Consider the following 21,238-nt stretch of genomic DNA (forward strand, 5'->3'; position numbering starts at 1 on the left):
CTGGATCCGCCCTTGATGCTGGTAAAACGAACTGCTTTGTAATTCTAGACAGTACCACTTCCGTTGTAGTCAGGCTATACCACTGTGAGAAAACAACACCCTGGAGAAAATTCATCCTTGTATCACCTCACTGTCGTGAAAAATAAACAGGATGAGGATACCCATTCCTCCAATAACTGATAATCTTTGTGACATGCGCGTACATGTAAAGCTATGTTGTGCACAGCTGAGGCCGGGAGGGGGCTCGGTTAAGTCATGTGTAGCAGCATAAAGCACATGGTACGTACAGTATGCCATCTACTTCATTATTATGCCAGGCTCATCTAACAAGTCATCCCCATAAACAAGCGTTTATAGTCCCCGACAGTCTTGCCTCATGTGATCGCGTACTTGCGCCTATTCCAACCGGCGACTATCGCAGAGTCAGAAATCGGAACCGAAGAAGGTGGCAATAGTGAATACATGTATTAATTTCCCCGGGTCCAACTGGCCCGCCGCATCCAGGCTAGTCCGTAGGCTAGGTATGCATGTAAAGCGTCAGTGCTCGAGCGCTAGCGAGGCGAGACACAGCTATTACATATACAGGGAACCGTTCGTCGAACGGATAATATCGGTACATGATGTTAACCATATGCTAATGAATGATAGCCCGTGTATATGCGTTGAACATGTTCCGCTTTGGCAGTATTCCTCCTTGTGCGGGTCGTGTGCTATAGGCACTGACATAATACCGGCATAATAACAGAGCTTTGCTGTAGCCGGGAAGTAAAAACACGAGGCGGGGATAGCGTGTCAAATACACCGTACTAGTACTGTTGCCTCCGACCGCCAGAATGGCCTTATGGACGGTCAAACGCCAAGGGTCCTCCGCCGCTAAAACCGTTGTTTTCCGGACATACGCGGGACTCTTATTGGCCTACGCTTTGACGTTCTTCTTATACTCGATCACCAGCAATGGAGGATTGGAGACTAGAAAAGACGGTGGAGGAGTTGTGGGAGAGAGGTTGAGAGCTCCTAGGGAGTCGACAGAGCTGGAGGAGGCTGCCAACGAAACAGGTAATTATGCCATTATTCGAGCAATAATTGCTGGGTTTTTCACCCAGCAGCGACTTTCGGTATATGCCAAACCAGAAATACACAGACGAAAATTCCAGTCTTTGACTCTCTCAGAGCCGTAGCGAGGGAGGATCCGGGGCCAACCCCCCCCAAAAAAGAAGCAACATTTTTTGCAGCTTTTGGGTCTTTTTAATTTCCCTTCCAAAAGTTTCTAAAAAATCTAAATGCAGCCTCACTCCCCATAAAGTCCTTATTTTCCCCCTCCAAACAAAAGCCCCCCTCCCGAAACAAACGCCGATGTGTCTACAGCGTAGGGAGGATTGCAAGGCATTGCATTAAACGGTCTCCCGCGTGGATTTAAGGATTTTCAAAATGCACTGTGAGCATGAATCAAGCATTGGTTTCAAGGAATATTTTTCCGTGTCCGTTGATGTCTATTATCGCGTGTTGCCACCGGTGTTTAACCTTTTTAAAGAATAATTTTCGTCGACCCTGAGAAGTTCTTAAAAGCAGTGGACCGAGATCTCGGGGCCTCACTAAGGAGCAGGCACATACACAGAATGGTTCAAAAGCACGCAGGAACTATCTTGATTACCATGATCCACTACCACTAATCCACATATCCATGGTTGTTTGACTAGGTGAAATAATGCGAAAGGAAATACCACGTCTCTTAGGTGTTGTTCTGGTATCACCTACGTCCGGAATCCAACATCTCGAAATCTCGAGCAAGTTGTTAGACGGACTGCATCATGCAAAGACTGCCTGAGCTCTGACACGTCATGCTTAACCTAAATTATGAGGCCAAATCCATTTTACAGCATACGGTACTGTTTGCAGTTATTTTAACATTTCTGTAAATTTTGATCTCCCGTTAATTAGTTACATCGTCCAAAAATTAATTAAAGTGATTCGCATCTGTTCGATTAATGTCTATCGTATGGGCCCTATTCGTATTCTAAGGATAATATTTTCGAATAAACTTAGTAAGATATTTCAAGATGTGCATATGTATTGCAAAAATGTAATAAAATCGCTGTTGATGTTTATACACCGTATACATGATATACACAAAAATGGCGGTGGACGTCTGGACAGGGTTTATATTATTCTGTTTCATGAAAAGATACTCTCAAAAAAAGAACTGTTCATGCCACGAACAGAAGGGACAGTATGTTCTATTGAGGGAAGAAACACAGGGGCCTGGTACGCTTCATGGTTCATTAACAAGCAATGTTTCTAAACATATCTCCAGAAGGACACCGATGTGGTAACCGTATTATCTCTTCGCCTTTTTGGCAGTAAAATGGTGGGGATGCAAGATACATACCGTCAACCATGATGACTTTGGCACCCTGGGGAAACTTCGGCACCAGCATATCTTCGCAACACGCTATATGAATGATATGAGATTCTATAAATTTATTCTTTGAAAGTAATTTTATCATAAAATACACCCGATGGAGACTTGGCCTGACGGATTTTTCTAGTGTAAAACTTTGTTATAATCCTTTTTAATTTTTTTTCCATTAAATTCCAGCAACCTGCCAAAGTTGCCCCAAACCACAGGGTAACTTTGGCATTACTTAATTAAGCTCTAACTCATAATCAATAGAAGTGGATGGATGTTTGCTACTACTTGATTAGACGTCAGGCTCCATATGACAAAACTATCCAACCAACAATGGAAAACTAATTTCTGTTTCGGAAAAGCAGAAATGATCAGGACATTAAACTGCCAAAGTTACCTTGGTTGACGGCAGAGTTGCTGACTCGAGTCATGTGACTTGGACTCGAGTTGCTATTTTTGTGACTTGAGACTTGACTTGTGAATACCAGCTTTGACTTGTGACTTGACTTGGGCTTGCACATAATGACTTGTGACTTGACTTGGACTTGCAAAAAATGACTTGTTACCGACCCAAGTCAGACGCGACTTGACCGACCCCATATACTTTTATAGCTCGTAACTTCGCAAGTTGACGCCTGGTTCTTTTTGCTGATTACTGCTGGACAAAATAACGTGCAGCTTGACTTGTACTTGGACAAAGAGACTGGTCACTTGACTTGTGTTTAGACCATCTTGACTTGACTTGACTTGTCCTGTGACCAAATGACTCGTGACTTGACTTGTGACTGGACCTAATGACTTGTGACTTGACTTGGACTTGCAAAAGATGACTTGCTGACACCTCTGGTTGACGGTAGGCAAACAATCAGGATATGAACCAAAGTTACCCCGATTGAAGGTAATGAGGTAATAATTATGCAGCCCGAAAAATTATTTAAATGGCTATATCACAGACTGGTGCAGTTATGCAAAGAACCCTACACAACCGTGTATACGCGAGCATATTGATATGAAAATGACATTGATTACAAAGAAGTGCGTGGGATAAAATAATGGTAAACACACGAAACTGTGATTTAACCATCCAATTTTGCCAATACACAATAAACATACCCCTTAACCGTATACTATTTCGAATGCCCCCAATTGTACATTGTAAGCCTTCATAGGCATACCAAATGGAGGTGTACACACTGCTCCATTTTGGTATGAGAGGTTCGCACACAACGTTTTGTTTTGAAAGGATTATGGATGTTGGATCTGTTGATTACTTTAAACACACCATTCACTCCGAGTAGCCTTGGCATGTTGCGAATTAATTAAAGTCGATAGTTGGGGGTTCGTGCTGTCTTCTGTATGTATAATCTCTTGGTTCATCGTAGAGTCACATAGCATTTTATTTAGCACCAGGAGGAATTCGGATGTGATGAGCTAAAAGACACAAAAAAATGAGACAAAACAAAACGAAAACAACACACACTCACAATAATTTTCTGGCTTTGACACGATATCTTTTCCGTCCTAATGGAAATCATTTATTCACGACGGAATAAAGAATAATAACAACCGCGTCATGAAAACAGAGTAATCTGCCGCAGTATTATTTTCAAGTTGAAAATATTGATCATTAAAAATTGAGGCTATACACGAGACAGCTAATTGCGATATTTATAACAGAATTTTCATTACAGAAGCCGCGTGGTAAATGGGTCGTTTCTTCCAATCCACCAGGTGCTTTGTCCACGAAGCTGGCGCCACAATTACACGTACATGTACTTCAATGAATTTCACCATACGTTCCCAGACCGAACAGCTGCTTGGCTTTGCACGACAAAAAGTCAGCTTAAATTAGAATTTCTGGACAGCTGTATCACCATAGTCTCATTGCGCGGTTGAAGTTGATGGTGAGCTAGCAAGACTTTAGTGCAGTGTGAAAGTTTAGCGAGTGAGATCCCAACTCTCGTGAAAGCGTGTTTATCACTTAAATACATGACATTGCCACCATCTTGTACACATTAATAAGCTAAACATTTTGTGTTCAATTGCTCCACGTCAATGCTTTGCTGGTATTCAACTCTAAATGGTATTTTAACATGTTTACAAACTCAGAGCGAGAAAACGTTTGGATTATAGTTTTAATTGCTGTCTGAGCATAGGTATTTTGTAACACTATTGAAGGAGCAAGGAAGAGAAGCTACTGCGCAGTTGACTGAATATTTTTCAGTCCACTTCAGGTTTGTAGTGTGTTGCACTTTATCTTTATCAAACCCCATTGAAATTGGTGTTGAGATGCAAAACTTCAAATACTTCTTCAACTGCGGTTGGGAAGATTAGAAACGATGCAACAGTGTAATCGGGAAAAGTACGGTAAAGATTTTAAACAATTACACGAAGCTTGAGGGGCACGCATACCGTGGACTCCATATTTCGACTCTTTTGCTGTTACTGATAACAAACAGACGGGAAAGAAGTAACGCAAAATTCTGTGCCCGAGAGAGCTTTATTTGGAAAAAACATTTTATTGTACTAATATTGTTGAAGAGCCGTTTTGGAATCGCATGAAATGAACGGATATTGACAAACCGCCGCTCTCTTTCCTTATTTGAGTTAAACTATGTGCACTTTGCCCAGAGCTGTTTATAAAGAAAGTTGCGATATGAGCGTCTCGATTGTTGGAACCAAAATGCGGGATTGTGCGTTAGTACCGGTACACATGGACAATTAGCACACAATAGCTGTATGCTGTTTTGCTCACATAATGAACAGCCATTTTGATTCAAAGTCTGAAGTTGGCGCTATCCTCTCTATATGAGTTTTCCGGCCAGTTCCGTATATGTAATCTGCCCTTTCACTGGTGGTCATCTGCGAGATTATGATGAAAATCGTAGGCGTGGAAGTGCAGACGTGGGTGCCTGCAGGAAATTTACAATAATAGGCCTACAAGCAAATTTCCATTACGAGTTGTTCAGGTTTTTGACATGGCTCTTCCTTTCTTGAACGTGTCAATCATACATTGGGACTGATACAGAGAGATATCAAAGGCCCTTATGACGTCAGATTTTCTAATTGACGTATAAAGGTGGCAGTTTTGCAAGATAATTGTTTCAAAAGTGGTGGTGCGCTTGCGTTCATGTAGACCTTCTAGGCTTCTAGCAACGTGTCAACTATTTGTGCTTTACACGTCACACAGTATATGAGCATTGGCCTTAATTACTGCTACCTGAAAAATTGCCAATTTTCATTGACCGAGGTGACAATACATTATCCTTATAGTACACATTCCTTCTTCACGTTCTAATAGAATAGAATCACGTTACATTATTTTCTGACGAAGCGATTCTACCGCCTACCCAATTAACATGCCCTTGAAATTTCCCTCAATTAAGTCAATAAATATCATAATAATTCATCTAAAAGCTTCTCTGTATGTTTAATTTGACGATTTTGTTTGCCACTCTGAATGATTTCTGTCAATGGCGGATACAGGAAGCCAACAGGGCCCCAAACGGGCGGTTTTTGTTATTTATTTTTAGTTTGAGGGAATTTACGAGATGTAATAAGGGGGGTTGGGGGAGTGTTTATTTTCTTTCCTTCCAAAAGCGTGTAAAAAGCCCCCCAATTGACTCCCACCCCCCCAGAGAGGCCGTAACGGGTTATATACAAAAATTCCCAAATCTTTGCCTCCCCCAATCGCTCCCCTTAAAAAAAAAATTGAGTCTAGACCCACCTTTGGTCCTCTTTTCCTCATCCCCAGGTTTGCAACACTGTTTCTCGTATCGTGGCACTACTTTGGGTATGATCCTGATGGCTACACTCTGTTCTGGTTTATGTCTTTAAAACGTATACATGCCCAAACAATTTGGACGAATCAGATGAGCTTGAAGGGGTGCTATTTCAGCAAAAAAATATTGCACAGAATAAGTGTTTAAGCGTTCTCTGTAAATAACATTTAACTGCACAAAGGGTTCCTCGCTGGACCTATAGCCTGTATACGACACTCATTTTAAGATTTGACGAACGGTGTTCCATCACATCGCAAACACAGCCGTGAATTTGCTTGAGCGTCGCTAAATGCCAGATTCCATGGTTCATTGGTTCCTTAAAGAATTTGTGTTAGATTGAGTGAACGGCAGACGGCCTCATGTACACGTATATTATCAGCTAAAGTGCCAATTTGGCGACATTTTGCGATATCGATTGGACTGCCTCAGGATCGTCGTATACCGAACCAAACACACTGATACATCTTCCCCTCATTAATACTGCTTAACATGATTTCGCCTGTGGCGTCGATAGTGTGCATTACTCTGAGGACAGTCGATCTTGTAGATTCATTCATCCCCTCCGACTCCGATCTGTGCCCTTGCGACGTCACAAAGGGGAAAAAATGTCTGTTTGCTCCGCTGTGGTAATGCGCCACGAATATTTACAGTGGTTCCTATGTCCGTCAATGATTTATCAGCCAGCCATATTTTCTGTTGCGCTCTGATAATACAAATTATTCATGTGCTACTTCCCAAGTGTCAGTTTTGTACAGTTTCTGATGTCATCGATTTCTTGAGAAAAGCACTCGATATTCCACTGCATGTATTTGTTAAATTTCAGTTACACCGATGCAGTGTTCAACACAGCACGTGCAAGTTGGAAATCGCTCATAAATAATTTGCGCTTCTTTTGCACGACCGCCCGACCATTACTATCAATCTGTTGCCGTGGATACCCGTGGTTGCTACGTATAGCCTGGGTCGTCGGATATTTAAACATAATGAGTGCGCCGACGTGTTATCTCGTTGGGTACTTGTACATGCTGCAGCTGCGTGCAGAGTGCATCCAACGAAAGCAGCGCGCTGTTTTTGCTTGCGCTGCCTGCGCTGTGATGGGCAGGTCGGGGTTTTACGAATCGGCCTTGATTTATGGCATCTTATCCTGCAAAAGTGTCAAATTTACTTATGTTACATGTCTGATGAACAATTTGTGCACGGCATGATAGCTGGGTGATGCAAAGTTTCTGTCCATATGCAGAAGTACTGTGCTGTTTTCAGGCTAGACTATAATGAATGGAATTTATGGGGAAAACAGATGGACTGCGCTACCTACTCTGATCATGTTTTCAATTATGAAGTGAGCACGGGTCAGTGGGCCCAGAAAAATCAGTTAGAAACAAACAGGCTCACGTTCAGTGAAAAACAAAATTGACTGAGGTTTTATTCAACTCCCTTATCTCCTCAGAAGAAGTGGGAACCTGTGGTTCTGAATGTTATTCGTGAAGGAATACAGTCGGGCAAAACAAAAGACCACGGGAATGAAAGAGGGTGGGAATGAAACACGTGTAACACATTTTTGATTTTTGATATTCGTAGGTTGTTGATTCCAAGGAGTGGCCTCGAATTCACTCTGTAAGGGAATATGACAAAAAAGGGATTTAAAATGATTTGGAAACAGCTATTTTTCGATTCCACATTTTTTGTTTGAGTTCCATGGCTTAATATTTGTGATTGCACAATGTAGAGCGATGTATGAGTGCACGTCTATTGCCTGTATACATGTAGTTTTTGGTAGGCCAATAGTCGCCTGGGATTTGCTAATGCTATTTTGCATGATGACATTTTGAAGTAATCAGCAATGCAGGAAACTACACTAACGACCTGTCGTATGCATGGTTGATGTTACGCACGGTGTTAGGGCTATGGTAGCCCAACGTGTGTCGTGTTCACTTTTCCCAGTTGCGTTTTCAATTGTTATGATATTATTTTGAAATAAAGGTACTTTGTATTAAAGGTCTTTTGTTGCCTTCGTGGGCTTTATGTTAATACAAAGATGCGTCTTTATTGAGCAAAACCTTGATTTGCTTAACTGCTAGAAATTTTTTAAATATATTTTTCTCGACAAAATTTCCCTCTCATTGATGATTCATTGCTGTGGAAGTATGTGGTGGAAGTATTCAGGAAAGGAAAACACTTTTTCAAAAATGCTTAGAATGGGTGAAGTGTTGTTGGTTTTTTTTGACTGACATCACAGCAACGGCGCCCTCAGTTGACCGGAAAAGCATGGACAAGTTTCAATGTTTAAAATCGCACGACCTTCGATGCAGTTCAGCCCTAAAGGATTTGAAATAGTTCTGTACAATTTAGAAGAGTGTAAGGTTGCACAAAAGTGCGTCTAAGAAAAAGAATCGTCGCGTGGACTCTGTAAAGCTTTTGTCTATCACTGTAAGGAAACAATCGTGTCAAATATATCATTTCCAAATCAAAGGCCCCTTATATCTTTATATGGTGAACTACGTGGCATTTGTCTGTAAGTCTGATTGTTCCCGAACGTCTGATTTTCTTGTCTTTTTCTTTGACCCTGGCTTCATAGTGTCCACGGAACACTCAGCGGAGATGCAGTCCAACTGCTCCCGGCCCTCGGTGGAGAACTTCCCGCAGGGAGTGTTCAGCATGGACACGCTTCGCCACGGAGCCCTGGCTGTTGACGTTGTGGCGGTGGTCTACATGTTCGGCGCCTTAGCCATTGTGTGTGACAGCTATTTCATGCCTGCCTTGGAAATTATATGCTCAGGTACATTTGAACGATCGAACTGCACCCAGCTGTGTGTATTTAAAGTTTTTGGTAAATGGGTGTAATTGTTTCTATAGATTGATACAAAAATCATTCGCAGAGACCTTGCACCAACTTTTGAGAACTGTATAAATTGTAGAATAATTATGATAGTGAAACAAAGTTGACCCAGAAGAATTTCAGTTAAGACTAAAGAGCTACTTGAGAACGTTTCCACTAGTCTCCAATTAACGCCAGCCATCCACAAGCCCTAGCTTTTCCATAACTTCACCCGGAATGCACAGCCAAAAACCTGTTCCGTGATTGTGTGTCATAGTCGAGTCGAGTGTTTCCTAGGGTGGTTTAAGTTTCGAGTCGTTCTTCCAAAAATTACCAAACGTGTTAGGACGACCCCGTAAGAATCCCCATAAGCGGTCCCGGAAGCTCGGTGCCTGACCTTTTATTTTAAGGCTTTGTTCAATTCCTATACCTTCGTAAAGCCAATAAATGTTCATTCACCATCTTGACGATTCCCTGTCTCACCTTTCTCTTGCAGTGCTTCATTTATCGGAGGACGTCGCTGGAGCAACCTTCATGGCGATAGGCGGTTCCGCCCCAGAACTTTTTACCTCGATAGTAGGTAAATAACAAAGGGTCATTCTGAATTTTTCAGGGTGTAAAACAATGCCTATTGCAATTCTTGATGTAAATGTTATCAAAGTTGTTTTGTTGCTATTTTGGTTGCTTTTGCTTTAATGAATATTTCTTGTAGGAATATTTTTAACAGGATCGGCAATACGAAACTGAGAATATTGCTTTTTGCTTAAAAATGTGTCGTTGATTCTTACTTTGAGGTTGTTGCAGTTCAGTAGTTAATCTAGTTTTCAATTTGATTTTGTTTCGTCAAACATTGTGCAATGTTATATTGGAGACCTAATGCAAGGAGCCAAATTTGCCAAAGCACCTGTCAACATTCTCCACTACTTGCGAACGTTATCGAATAACTGACAGGGTCTACTCGGTTTACGGGTCTGTGGAGTAAAGAGTTTCAGCTCCAACACCTTGCTTTTGAACTGGGCCTTTGATCTACGTTTGGTTGTTAATGAGCGGAAGGCTTGCACTTTTATTAAAGAAATGTACCGACAATTCTGTGCATTTGTAACAGTTATCAATTCAGACACATGGTATCTGTTTATGAAATGTGCCTGTTTCTTTTTCAAAAGTTTAAGATGTGTAAAACAATCTAACTTCTTTAAAAGTGAAAAATATTACTGTTTTTTGGCATTTATCGACACAGGTGTATTTATAAGTAAAGGAGACATTGGGATTGGAACAATCTTGGGTTCAGCCGTGTTCAATGTGCTCTTTGTCATTGGTTTGTGTGGACTACTGGCCGGTAAGGTAGGTGCCACAAAAATTATGACCGATTTTTTTATATTTTTTATATTTCAAAAATTCTCTGCTATTTAGATTGTTTTACAGAAATATGTTTTCATCCTGTACAAAATGCGCTGCTCGCTTTGAGTGAGGGTTGAACCACAATTAAGTTTTATCCAAGTTTGAAATTTAACCAGCCCGCTACTGAGGTTGGATGTATTAATTTGAAAATTGGCCTGAAATTTGCGAAGTTAATTGGGGCGATAAAATAGAAAGCGTTGCATTTTGCTCCGTGATGCACCCCTTCGATTTTTCCGGCTCGAGTAGGCGTTTCATTACCTTTCTGTGAAGGACAAACCCATCAGTACATACACGCCGTTAATTGGAATGGAATTATTCATTTTTGAACGGTTGGCGAGATATGGGTGAGAGAAATTATAGCCATCCCGGTACGGTCCGTGACAAGCATGTGGCCTTAGATTGTGGACTTTGAACTGAAAACGGAACTTGAAATCCTATTAAAGCCGCAGTAACATCCGGGCCATGCATATGTTGTGCCATTTTTCAAGCACACATTGCAACATCGGCTGCTGAGTTCCCCTTTCCGAGCCTCAAAACACCTCTTGTGTGAACCGTCAGGAATATATTACCCTGTTATTCTGGCCATAAAAGGTAATCCCGTTCAGAATTCGTCTTTAGCTCCATAGTCAAGGTTCAAATAAAAGCCTACAAAGGGCTGACATGAATTTTCCCTTTGAAACAGATTTTCCCCTCTAAAATTATAGGGAAACTACTTTGTAACCCCTTTCCAGCTGCCTACAAAGGGCTGACATGAATTTTCCCTTTGAAACAGATTTTCCCCTCTAAAATTATAGGGAAACTACTTTGTAACCCCTTTCCAGCTAATCACCATTAAAAGTGCCCTTCTGTTGAAGATTTAAAAATTTTCCACCGTTTTTCCAAAACCCGTTGCATTATCGCCTCAGGAAGATTCTGATGATTTAGGGATTTTCTGTTCAAACTGAGACCCCGAACTTCGCTCACTAAAAACTCGATGTACTGACACCGAGTCACGAACACCCCCCCCCCAAGAGAGAACACTTCAAACAGAAAATTTATCCATAATCATATGTGGGTGCCGAAAGAACTGTAATATTGCAGGTTTTTGTGCAATTTCATCACACTTTTGCTCACGAATAAGCAAATTTGTATTTAATATAAAATCCCAGAGGGCACAACCATGTGCTTAAACGGTAATCATTAAATTTGAAAAATACCGTAATGTAGGACACGATCGTGTGTTCAGAAAACTGCATAAAAAATAATATAGCACGGACCCGACGTTAAATTTATAAGGAGATATGTATTACAATGTAAACTCTCTGCCTAATTAAACAGTAAAACACTGAAAAACCTCACTGTGTGGAAAAATGCAGGTGTAAATCATCAACCTGTCGAAGCAAGCGTTGTTTTGGCCAGGGCTATCCATTTGGGTTTGAAATTTGGACGCAGAATAACCACAAACCTTTTCCAAGTTCATTTATGATTTTTCCCAGCAAAATTCCGGAAAGCACTTAAAGCTGATGGAGGTGCGATATTCAGTTACATGTATTTCTATTCTTTATTACGTTCACTAAGTCTCTGAAACGAAACTGAAACATTGAAATGCAACGCCTACTTATATTGCCAATATGGCCATCTGGCCATATGATCTGCATCTGTCTCCTTATCCAGTAGTATGTATTGGACAAAATAAATAAGAAAACAGTTTTACTGTAAGTTTTAATAAGGAGACGGTCCACAACGGCATATGTTATACTTTTGGGTAACACAGAAAATAAGCTGAGTCCAAGTAAACTATAGCTATCATTTTGCTTCCCATTTTTTACCCAGATGGTGCAAATTACAGAAATTACGGATTGATGACCACGAAGAGTTTATTTGTGAAATAAAACGAGTAATGTCATGCTATCTGAGTTTTTATTCATGCAGGAAGAGCTTCATGATGATGTGAACAACAGAATGAAATTCTAGTTTCAAACCTTGTTGCTGCCCCATATATTAATACGTAAACAAGTGGGCGTGACGGTTCACTTCTCATCCTTCATTACTCGCTTTTCGTGAAATATAATTAAATTCGGCATCTGGATTGTCTAGGGTTTTTATTGTCAGTAGGGACCAGCAGAACTATAAATTGTCATGGTGAGGCTTTTGCAATTGACTGTTACTGCCAAGAGGATGAACTAAGGACCCACAGTTGTCATAACGTGGTCGGTTTTATATGTTACGATGAAAAATCGTGCCTGTCGCTTTTTTGCTCGTTCGCGTTGCATTGACATGGGTTCCGTGCATTGAAAAAATATGCCAATGTTACATTGGGTTTTACCCTTACGCCGACGATTTCATTACACGCTGTAGTCTCAATGTGGTTTGAGAACTGAGTTTTACAAACTGCAAAAAAGTGCAACCATTGATAATTATGTTTTTATAGAGTAGGCGTCTTTAAGTAATCCCTGATCTCCAAGGATGAGTAAAATATTGTCAAAATCGGAGGACTTTAGGGTTGATCAAATTGACCTACTTGGTCTTCTTGTTATTAATGGGAATCAAGTCGAGATACCTGCATGAGACACCGTGGCCTTTTGACTGTAACAAGCTTACCATACGCAGGTTACCAGACACAAATGTTGCATTATACATGTACATGGAGTTGTGAATGGTTCCCCTTTGACATGCAGTTGCTTGTATGTGCATACGATTGTTAACCAATTTGCTTATGTTTCAAACACACACATATTCGACCCCGAAAGGGTCACATAGGCTATTGGCCAAAAGGGAGCCATATTTGGCCTGGGAAGGGGTCAGGCCCCATGGGACCCAGAATCCGGGTCAGTCTGACCCTGGTGTAGAGTGCACGTTGCAACATCGGCTGCAGAGTTCCCCTTTTCCAGCCTCAAAACACCTCTTGTGTGAACCGTCAATGATTATATTACCTTGTTATTCTAGCCATCAAATTAAAGGAAACCGGGTTCAGAAGTCGTCTTCACTCCATAATGAAGGTCCACCTTAAAGCCTACAAAGGGCTGACATGAATTTTCCCTTTGAAACAGATTTTGTAAGTGTTTCTCGTCTTAAATTACAGGGAAACCATTTTTGTAATCACCATTGAAAGTGCCCTTCGGTGGAAGAAACAAAAATGTTCCACGGTGTTTTCGAAACCTGTTGCAGATATATCACCTCAAGAAGATTCTGATGATTTTAGGGATTTTCTGTTCAAACTGAGACCCCGAACTTCGCTCACTAAAAACTCGATGTACTGACACCGAGTCACGAACACCCCCCCCAAGAGAGAACACTTCAAACAGAAAATTTATCCATAATCATATGTGGGTGCCGTAAGAACTGTAATATTGCAGGTTTTTGTGCAATTTCATCACACTTTTGCTCACGAATAAGCAAATTTGTATTTAGTATAAAATCCCAGAGGGCACAACCATGTGCTTAAACGGTAATCATTAAATTTGAAAAATACCGTAATGAAGGACACGATCGTGTGTTCAGAAAACTGCATGAAAAATAATATAGCACGGACCCGACGTTAAATTTATAAGGAAAAATGTATAACAATGTGTCAACTCTCTGCCTAATTAAACAGTAAAACACTGAAAAACCTCACTGTGTGGCAAATACAAGTGTAAATAATCAACCTGTCGAAGCAAGCGTTGTTTTGGCCAGGGCTATCCATTTGGGTTTGAAATTCAGACACGGAATAACCACAAACCTTTTCCAAGTTAACTTATGATTTTTCCCGGCAAAATTTCGGAAAACATTAAGCTGATGGACGTGCAAAATTTGTTACAATTACAAGTTTATTTGTTTCTGTGTACATATAGATTTATATAGCGCACTTATCCGGAAAACCGATCAAGGTGCAGTTCCATTATTATTATCCCTGGTCACTAGGCCCATGCAGCATTCTAAATACCATGATCTCAGCTCCCTGGAGAGTATACACCTCGATGCTGCCATTTCGGTGCAACACAGCTCAATCAACTACTATTAACCATCCTTGCCCTCACAGGTACCCAATTACTCCTGGGTGGACATGGCAGAGAGATAATGAGTGACAAAGTACCTTGCCCAAGGGCACACGCACCATGACCCCAGGCTGGATTCGAACCCACAACCTGTATATCTAATCTTTATCGCCTCCATTGAGTCTCTTCATCAAACTGAAACATTGAAATGCAACGCCTACTCATATTGCCAATATGGCCATCTGGCCATATGATCTGCATCTGTCTCCTTATCCAGTAGTATGTATTGGACAAAATAAATAAGAAAACAGTTTTACTGTAAGTTCTAATAAGGAGATGGTCCACAACGGCATATGTTATACTCTTGGGTAACACAAAAAATAAGGTGAGTCCAAGTAAACTATAGCTATCATTTTGCTTCCCATTTTTTACCCAGATGGTACAAATTACAGAAATTACGGATTGATGACCACGAAGAGTTTATTTGTGAAATAAAACGAGTAATGTCATGCTATCTGAGTTTTTATTCATGCAGGAAGAGCTTCATGATGATGTGAACAACAGAATGAAATTCTAGTTTCAAACCTTGTTTCTGCCCCACATATTAATACGTAAACAAGTGGGCGTGACGGTTCACTTCTCATCCTTCATTACTCGCTTTTCGTGAAATATAATTAAATTCGGCATCTGGATTGTCTAGGGTTTTTATTGTCAGTAGGGACCAGCAGAACTATAAATTGTCATGGTGAGGCTTTTGCAATTGACTGTTACTGCCAATAGGATGAACTAAGGAACCACAGTTGTCATAACGTGGTCGGTTTTATATGTTACGATGAGAAATCGCGCCCGTGGCTTTTTTGCTCGTTTGCATTGCGTTAACATGGGTTCCATGCATTGAAAAAAATATGCCAATGTTATATTGGGTTTTACCCTAACCCCGACGATTTCATGACACACTGTAGTCTCAATGTGGTTTGAGAGCTGAGTTTTAAAAACTGCCAAAAAGTGCAACCTTTGATAATTATGTTTTCATAAAGTAAGTGTCTGCAAGTAATCCCTGATCTCCAAGGATGAGTAAAATATTTTCAGATTTGGAGGACCTTAGAGTTGATCGATTTGAACTACCGATAGCTTGACCTTGTTGTTATTATAGACCGCGGGCCAGAAATCGTAGCTTCACTGGAACTGGAGTTCCGTTCTCACTTTCGAGTGGCAACATGGAATTATGTGTTCTAGGTCAATATGAGGGTGCTGAATTCAAATCTACCTGTTGCCACCTCGTCAGACTGCTTCCAAGGTCCCCACAAGAGGGCGCTAATCCCATTTTTGCTCATTTTTGGTCAAACCAGTATTTTGGGCACAGCTTTCCCATTTTGTTCATTAAATGCTTTTAAATTTGGCGCATGTTCGATTTATAACATTTCACAGAAGAAATATTACTATTTAATAATTTTCGCCGGGGGGGGGCCTCAGGCTTGCTTGTGTAACCCGACTGGCCACCATCTTGTTTTCATGTAGACGGCAAAGAAAAATCGAGGCCCCATATACATAAATTGCGAAAAACCTTTCTATTAAACAATGGAGGAAAGCTGGAGTCTCCTAAATATGATTAATCACTTTCATTGAATCTTTGGAGGGGATTTTTAAGTTTTAATTCTTTAATGTTGATGATATGTATGTGTGTTGACTATTGACGCCTAATGACACAAAACAGTAAACACGTAGCATAGCTACTTTGATATATCTTGCCAGACCCTGAGCCTTTGGCAACTTTAGTTAAATGGTTCACATCATGTTTTGCTCTGACGGCTTCAGGGTTGGCGGTTTTTGATTAAAAACCAATTACAATCTGTTTTTTTTTAAATTTAAATCACTTTTTTTTCTTTTTATAAATAAATATGAAGACAAATTGGCATAATTGCATGTATCTGTTTTCAAAGCAAGTCAAGTTGTTGGACGTGTTAATAGGCAATCTCGTATGGTTTGTGATCCAGCTCCTTTGCGATAACTAATGCTTGATTAAACTTCACGCGACTAAGAAAACTTTGTTACTGGTTTCACTGCACAGTAACCAACACTTCTTATGTCATTGAAACACATGTACATGTGTACATGTACTTGTTGAAATGAAATGTACATGTACAATTCGGTAGATGTACACTGATACTTTTATAGATTTTAAACTCAGAAGTAGACACTTTAAATCCGGTAGTGAAATTAATAAATCAAATTTGTAAATCCTTCACTTGACTTCATGCATTGAATCCAGTTTAAGTGGAAACAGAGGACTTGAATTGAGAAAGAACCCAGACAGCCTAGATTGTGTGGAATGCGTAGTGCCCGTATACTTTTATGAAACTGGGACCTGATGAACTTAACCCTAACCCACTAGGGATTTTTTACCGCGGCACATCCTCAATCCTCCAATATATTTGATTGCCCAACTTCAAAAACTGCATTCATCCTGAATCCTCCAAAATCCTCAGCCTTTAAAACACTATTCTCAATTCTCCAAAATCCTCCACGCTTCAATAAGCATAGGCCTCATAAAAAAAATTAAACCATGAATGATTAATATATTCATAAATTTATTTAAGGAAATTTAAAGTGAAGAACATGTACACTCTTTTTCCTAATTTCAGATCGCGAAAATTATTCAGTCAGATTGCATTTACAAAAAAATGCTCAAATTGCAGTGAAATGTGGTCAGTGTGTGCTAGAGATACTGCAAAACTATTTGCCGATACTGAGCTTTAATTCTAACTTACAGGAATCATGATGAAAGTGACGAGGACACTTTTCATGCTTCTTGCTCGGTTAAACCAGGTCTGGATTGCCACAAAAAGTTCTTCACGAATAAAAAGTAACCGCACGAAACTCCACATTTCAGCCATGGCAACAAGCTGATTTTCTAATGGAGAATTTCTGGGAGAAAAATAGTTCATAAATCAAAATTTCACAGCTAATTCCAACAAATTAAAAAGTAGAACATGAGTAAACTGTCTCTCAACTTTATCAGCTGTACAGCAAGCTGTCAACAATACCATCCCCACGCCGCACACTGACAAACCCATTACTTCACATTTCTGCTAGGTCAGTGTAGTTGGGTTTGTATTGTACCTGTATTTGCGTGCACTTAACGTGCAACCCAAATTTAGAAAAAAAATTTGTTCAATTTTCAGCCGATTTTGAAGACAGAAATTCTAATTCATTTGATTAGCTGTAAAGGTGTACATACGAAAAAGTATTTGGCGAAGTGACCTATCGCCCTGCAAATTGTTGCCGATTTTTTTTGGCTCCAGTGATTTCAACAAACTCAAATGTCGAAGTGTGAACTACAAATCTGGCCTAGTCCGGAAAGTTTGAGAACAAATGTATTTTACCTTTCAAATACAGTTTGTCTTAGAATGCGAACTGAAGAACAGCACAAAAAGACGGTAGGTTTTAAATTCAAACGATCCAGAATTAGGAAAGATCTGGAACTAAAAAATCGAACATCAAGTGTCATGACTTTATTTGCACGGAAATGCTGTGGAATCCCGTCCTCCTAAAAAAATTCAACTGACCGTTTCTGTAGAAATAAGTATTATGGAAATAATTTATATTGTCCTGAATTTGCATCTGTTTCCTAAATCAGAACCAGCACTATGGTTAGTATTTTAACTGACAGAGACAAACCTCGATCCCAAGGACACGAAGGAGAAGCACAATTTAAAACTGACATGACTGACAAACACATGCGATATGCTTGGCATGGAACTTTGGCATGTTTGGAAGGCCAAGAAGCCGTACCCCGCTTAGATTGCTCGTTTTTCGCTATTTCTACGTTTTCCAGAGCAACACCTCTCTCCTATCCATCAAACTGTTTCAACTGCTCGCAACATGTCACATATTTTCACCAACTCATCTCTATAAATTGTGAAATTTCTCCTGATTCTGCGTAAACACGCGGAGACGGGTGACAGTTCCCTGTGGCCATAGTGAGTCTCCTTGCTTTTATCTCCCCTATGCCCTTCTCGCTGGGGTAGGTTTTTATTTCTGGCATGAATAAATAATAATAATTATAAACGCCTGTTTGCTCACGAACGGCGCCACGTTCACTTCGAGTAGCACTCGTCCCCAAGTGCAACGGTGGTATTTCATGAGCTCAAATTGATAAAGGATCGAGGTTGAGACAGCGCCCTCTATCGACATATTGAAAAAGACGAACAAAACACGAGCAATTTCGCATTTTTATACCCTTATTTTTCACATTATAGAGCAAAATATCCGGATGGCAACAGACAACATATTGATTCATAGTATGTAAGGTGTTTATTAGAGCAAAAAGTAGGTTGTAACTCGAAACTCCCAACGAAACTGCGAGCTATGATTTCTGGCCCACGGTCTAATTAATGGGAATCAAGTCGAGACACTTGCACGAGACAATGTGGCCTTTTGGTCGAGTTCGGGCGCCGTGTTCTTGACACGGGTTTCTTGTTCTCGCGCTCTAACGGCGGGAACACGACTCAAGAACACTGTTCTCGGAACAGCATCACGCACCACCTCCTCGTCAGGGTTTTACAGGAACACACGGAAAAACTCGTGAGATTTTGTTTTTTGCACAGCAGCAAAAAATAGAGAGATGGCATACAAAGTCGGAGACAATAGGAAGTTTTGCAAAATTAACATTAATTATTTTTCACAACACAGAAGTGAATGTTCCTGTTTAAATAGAAAAGAATTCAGGCCAGTTGTCCAAGCATTAACTCTCGAATAGTTTACTACAACATGGACGCCGCCATGTTGCTTGTCACTAACTACCAGCGATGACCAATTGTACGTTCCCGGCGTTCGAGCGGCCGACTCAAGAACGACAAATCAAGCTGTTCGTGAACATACGACAACAAGCCGCCCGAACTCGGCCTTTGACTGTAAGAAACGAACACAGTACTGTACCCAGGTTACCAGACAAACATGTATTACATATAGTTTTGAATGGTTCCCCTTTGACAGTTGCTCGTATGTGCATATGACTGTTACTTTTGCTTAGCGACAAGAAATTTTGTCTAAAGCGTGGAACAATGAACAAGACAAAATGAACACTGTCTATGTATGTAGTGCACGTTTTCACTGCTTTTCATAATTTCTAAATGAAAATCCGATCGTATGTTGAGTTTGAATAGTGGAATTGCGATGGCGAGTCACGGTCTTTAAATCAACAAAGCGTGGCGTCACTGTTACTCGAAGTCGAGAGAGGCTCGGGGAGGGAGATATTTCTGAACGATCGAAAAGTTCAAAAGGTGATGTTTCGTGTTATAACGTCACCAGGCTCCACGTAGGCTAATGTCAGTTTTATTACTCTCACGACATCCGTACATAGAGTCGATCTTTTAAAATGTGTTTGAGTCCACTTAAAATCTTACTTTGTCCACGGTTTGCGAAGCTTTGGTTTAAATTAAGACCGGGGTAGGCTAAAAACATACATCGTTTTCGAGTGAGAATTCATTTAAAAATAATCGTTGAAACTGCATTTTAATTATCGCCATCCATACAGAAGAAATGGTCATTAATGAACACTATCGAAATTTTATCATTTGCAATTAACTTGTCAAGCAACAGTAACTATACTGGAATAATTTTACATGCATTTGAATAGCCCCAGGTCTACTCGGACTCCCATCACTTGTTGACAGCTAGAAATGTGACAAAAATACATTGCCATATTTTCAAAACAAAGGAGACAAACGCTTCAAAGCAGCCATTTAGACAGTGACCATCACAGGCTTTCGTAATATCCAAATGTTCTTCCTGTATGTAAGATTCAGGGTAAACAAGGGTTTGGCCCATATACCTATAGCTTCTCTTTAAAACACTCGAGTTTGTGCGGCGTTCTCTCGTCTTGAACGAGACTTTGCATGAATGACGGAGAACTTTTCTTTCTTTATTCCCCTATTCTGCAGACCATCTATCTGACCTGCTGGCCTCTGACACGTGATTCTTGCTGCTATATCATGTCAATCCTCGCCCTCGTTTTCGTGGTCAGCGATGGTGTGGTCACGTGGTAAGATCAACTTTCGTAATTTTTTCCCCGCACAATGAATGCACGCCAGACAGCATATGAATTAGTGACTGAACTGAGTTTTTAATGAAAAGGCGAGAAATAGTCCTATATAACATGCAGAAATTTGCAGGGTGACATTGGCGTCGTCAGGGAGGGGCATGGCTCTTTTGGGGGGAGAAAAGCATCCGCTCAGGGGCACACTGACAAAAATCAACAACGGAGCAGAGCTGAGTCAATTCTGAGGAATTGTCATGGCAACAGGCGAATTTCACTCCCTTCCGTCCTTCGCTTGGGGTTTATCCAAACACAGGACATTAAAACGGAGATAAAGCCGAGGAAGGAGAGGTTGGAGAAAAGATCATCGTTTCCATTTGAAGGCAGGCGTCGTTCGTTTGTCTTGTCAGTAGAGTCACATTTTGCTCAGATCCAAAACTGCAGTATCCACGTATGGCATACAACCATAATGCAAATTTAATTTTTGCGTATACATTAACGCGTGACTGACACGACGTGTCAGACTCGTTACCTTCCGGCGAAATATAGCATTGTGTGGATTTCATTAATTTTTCACTGCTTGAGGGTGAGACAGCTATAGGCCTAAATGGGTGTAATACTCCGAAACCGGTGACGAACAATTACGATCTGCCATCGCCGACAATATGTTATTTGCTGAGTTCACTCGAGTTTTGTCACAGGTGTAACCAAGTTTACTTCCTCCTCTTTGTGTGTTTTCCCAGTTCTGTTCTGGAATAGCGGGAGAAGATACAAATACATGAAGTACAGGCTTATAAAACCTTGCATGCGTGAGGGTATCCGCAACTCAGCTGTAGGGCCTAC

General features: G+C 40.6%; 1 protein-coding gene across 2 annotated transcripts in view; it reads left to right on the top strand.

The window, feature by feature from the left end:
* The first annotated feature begins 275 nt into the window (after positions 1 to 275).
* Positions 276 to 21,238, top strand: part of LOC110989073 (sodium/potassium/calcium exchanger 5-like) — a 30,167-nt gene continuing 9,204 nt past the window's right edge. Inside the window, exons 1-5 of one of the 2 annotated variants that reach the window (XM_022253199.2) lie at positions 276 to 1,056; positions 8,765 to 8,965; positions 9,501 to 9,584; positions 10,242 to 10,345; positions 20,301 to 20,401. In XM_022253199.2, the coding sequence (XP_022108891.1) occupies positions 834 to 1,056; positions 8,765 to 8,965; positions 9,501 to 9,584; positions 10,242 to 10,345; positions 20,301 to 20,401 (713 nt within the window). In that variant the 5' untranslated portion in view covers positions 276 to 833. The remainder of the gene's footprint in view (positions 1,057 to 8,764; positions 8,966 to 9,500; positions 9,585 to 10,241; positions 10,346 to 20,300; positions 20,402 to 21,238) is intronic. The other variant, XM_022253191.2, reaches the window with a different exon arrangement.

This window comes from Acanthaster planci, linkage group LG05 (genome assembly GCF_054643075.1).
Source record: "Acanthaster planci isolate LZ-2023a linkage group LG05, COTS_SCS, whole genome shotgun sequence".
Classification (NCBI taxonomy): domain Eukaryota; kingdom Metazoa; phylum Echinodermata; class Asteroidea; order Valvatida; family Acanthasteridae; genus Acanthaster; species Acanthaster planci.